This window comes from Austrofundulus limnaeus, unplaced genomic scaffold (assembly GCF_001266775.1).
Source record: "Austrofundulus limnaeus strain Quisiro unplaced genomic scaffold, Austrofundulus_limnaeus-1.0 Scaffold11, whole genome shotgun sequence".
In the NCBI taxonomy this organism is placed as follows: Eukaryota; Metazoa; Chordata; class Actinopteri; order Cyprinodontiformes; family Rivulidae; genus Austrofundulus; species Austrofundulus limnaeus.
The window spans coordinates 3,148,832-3,151,511 of NW_013952413.1; the positions used below are offsets into that span (position 1 = coordinate 3,148,832).

Below are 2,680 nucleotides of genomic sequence, written 5' to 3' on the forward strand. Positions count from 1 at the left end.
CATTAAGATGTTTCCTTTAGATATTAAAAACTATAAACTGCATTATCTAGCTTAATAAAATTAAATAAACAAGTTGTAATGAAAAAWTATAAATTTTTACCATGTCTGCGCTCTCAGAGCTTGATGCACTCAAATCATCTTCACCCACTATGTACATYAGAGGACAGTCGATGTTCTCCAACTGCAGAAACACAAAAAATGTCACTGAGAAGAACTTTAAATGCCCACCAGCGAAAACAAAGCAATAATGTTGATGTGAGATGTGAGAGGATGTAGATGGTCCATCAATACAACAAATTTGTTTTCATCCTATGTGATGTTTTAACAGCAGCTGGTTAAAGTCTTACCTTGACGATGGTCTCAGGGGGAAGATTAGCAGGYAAGGAGAGATCTTTGAAAATGATATAACCTCGATCATCATATTTGCAAAGTTTGTTGGAGCTAAAATAAAAAGGAGTGGATAAACCCAATCATTTGTTGATTACAACAAAATGGAATGAACCAGGGATAATGTCTTTAACAGTAAATAATACAYCTAAACACTAAGAGAGCCCAAAATCTCTATGTGCGAATTGTACTAAACGCCAACACTGAGCTGCAGTTCTGGTGAGGTCTGTAGAAAGAAGTGATCTAACAACATAAAAAAAGAAAAACCAGACTGATTCTGTCTTCCACAAAAAATGAGGAAACAGACTGAAACATCACTGTTTTATCTCAGCATTAATGGTCTCGGTGGCTGACAGATGATTACTGCACTCGATGTCTAACTAATCATTTACCTGCCAAACTCTTCAGTCATGTCCTCTAAATCGGAAAATGCTGCCGTACTTCCAACAGGGCCGTTAATACAAACCAAACAGGAAGGCTGAAGAGGAGAACAAGTTGTTGGAATATAAAAATTTCAGTGAATATACATTTTTAGTACGGGTGCAACGATACAGAAAATTCATGATTTGGTTTGGTTCGATATTTTAATGTCGGTTCGATATTTTTAAAATACAAAACAGAAGAAATTTCCTTGTAAACTTGTAAATTATTGAAATTAATAAAGAACATTTGTTTAACCTCAAAGTACAGTTCTTAAATTAAATGTTGAAGAGTTTGTGTGTTTGTTGGGCAGTGTTGAATTTTGTCTGTTTTGTGCACGTTTCATGAACTGTTACCTTTTTATCTGCTCAGGACTACAGATGAAATTTAGCTGTTGTGCTAATTCTGGCGCTTTATATTCACAGAATATTGATTAATGTGCATTGTCCTTTTTAAATAAATAAATGAATGTTGCTGAAAACAGTAAGTTTCTCAGTGGATCTGTGCTCGACAATGCAGCCAAGGTGGAGTAGTCGAACACAGATCCACTGAGCCTTCAACACAGAGCACCTTCAGAAGACAAACTGATAAAATAGATTTTAAAGATCTGCATTGTTCGATACATAGTGCGTATTGAACCCAGAGCATTGTATTAAACAATTCAATGCATGTATTGTTGCACCCCTAATTATTACTTATGTTGTTTGTTCTATAGAGCAATAATAAAACCAGACAGGAAGCTCTATCACCGACTTTAACTCCAAGTTGAGCCCCGATGCGAAGCGTCAAATAGCATCCGAAGGAGAGGCCGATGATCCCGACTCTGTCTGAGACCACCTGASGGTGATTCTGAAGCAGCTGGAACGCTGCCTTTAAAATAGAACATGTGATGATTAAAAAAACATTTTCAAGTAAAGCACCAAATGAAATCATTGTTGAACTTTACGCACTTTGTAATATGAATCTCCAACATTGACACGATTAGGTGGACCAGGTAAATCTTTGTGCCTGAAATAAGAAAGAGAAAGACTAACGAAGCCTCTTGATGCAAGCAGAGAGGAGCGGTACTCTTGCAGTCCTCCACCCATTCCCCACAGATCCAGCATGGCGGGAAAGGGGCCTGGGCCTGCAGGAACCCAGCACAACAGTTAGCCAACATCRTTCTGTGGCTCCTTTAAACTTTAAAAATGGATACATGAGTTGAAGCAGTCGGATCTATAGGTGATGAAGGCATGGAAAAAGGTCTTTTATAGAAAATTTTGCTTTGGCAATTTGATATAACTGATAAAAACTGGTTCTGACAACTGTGGTTACTTGATTCTGCAAGTAAATTATAATTATTTGATTTGATTTGAATGATACAMTACATTCAGTTGATTGCTGGATATAGGCACCGTCTCCCAGAGACTAAAAAAGAAGGAGCAGGTGAGCAGACAAATTCATGTTTGAATGATTTTAGTCTTATTTTTCATTTTAGATAAGAAAATTCTGTTTTTTAAACTGTTTCTGACATCTTATAAAGGGTTAAACAGAGGCTGCAGTGGAGCAGAGACACCCAGTTTGAAGGAGAGATAAATTCAGATGTCATCAGCMTAACAATGAAAGGCAATAATATAATTCCTGAAAATCAATCTCAAAGACAACACATGCAATGAAAGCAAAGCAGGACTGAACACAGACCCTTGAGTTACACCAGAACAAAAAGGGTCTGGGGAAGAAGAGTTTTCTCCATAAATACTGAAGAAGACCTCTGTGACAAATAAAACCACGACAGAATAAAATGTCCAAGTGTTTACAAAAGGTTGTTGTAAACAACTGTGATAAAGGAGGCAGTTAAATCTGAAAGAACTGAAACAGTGGAGCAACCTGAGTC

The 2,680-nt window shown here is 37.1% G+C and overlaps 1 protein-coding gene across 2 annotated transcripts in view; it reads right to left on the reverse strand.

The window, feature by feature from the left end:
• LOC106513288 (bile acid-CoA:amino acid N-acyltransferase-like) overlaps nucleotides 1-2,680 on the reverse strand; it is a gene marked incomplete at its 5' end in the record, with an annotated part of 37,100 nt that overhangs the window by 4,266 nt on the left and 30,154 nt on the right. The window contains 4 exon segments of one of the 2 annotated variants that reach the window (XM_014002033.1): nucleotides 101-181; nucleotides 780-865; nucleotides 1,561-1,677; nucleotides 1,758-1,933. Of the exon segments in view, the coding sequence (XP_013857487.1) occupies nucleotides 148-181; nucleotides 780-865; nucleotides 1,561-1,677; nucleotides 1,758-1,933 (413 nt within the window). 2 annotated transcript variants of the gene reach the window in all.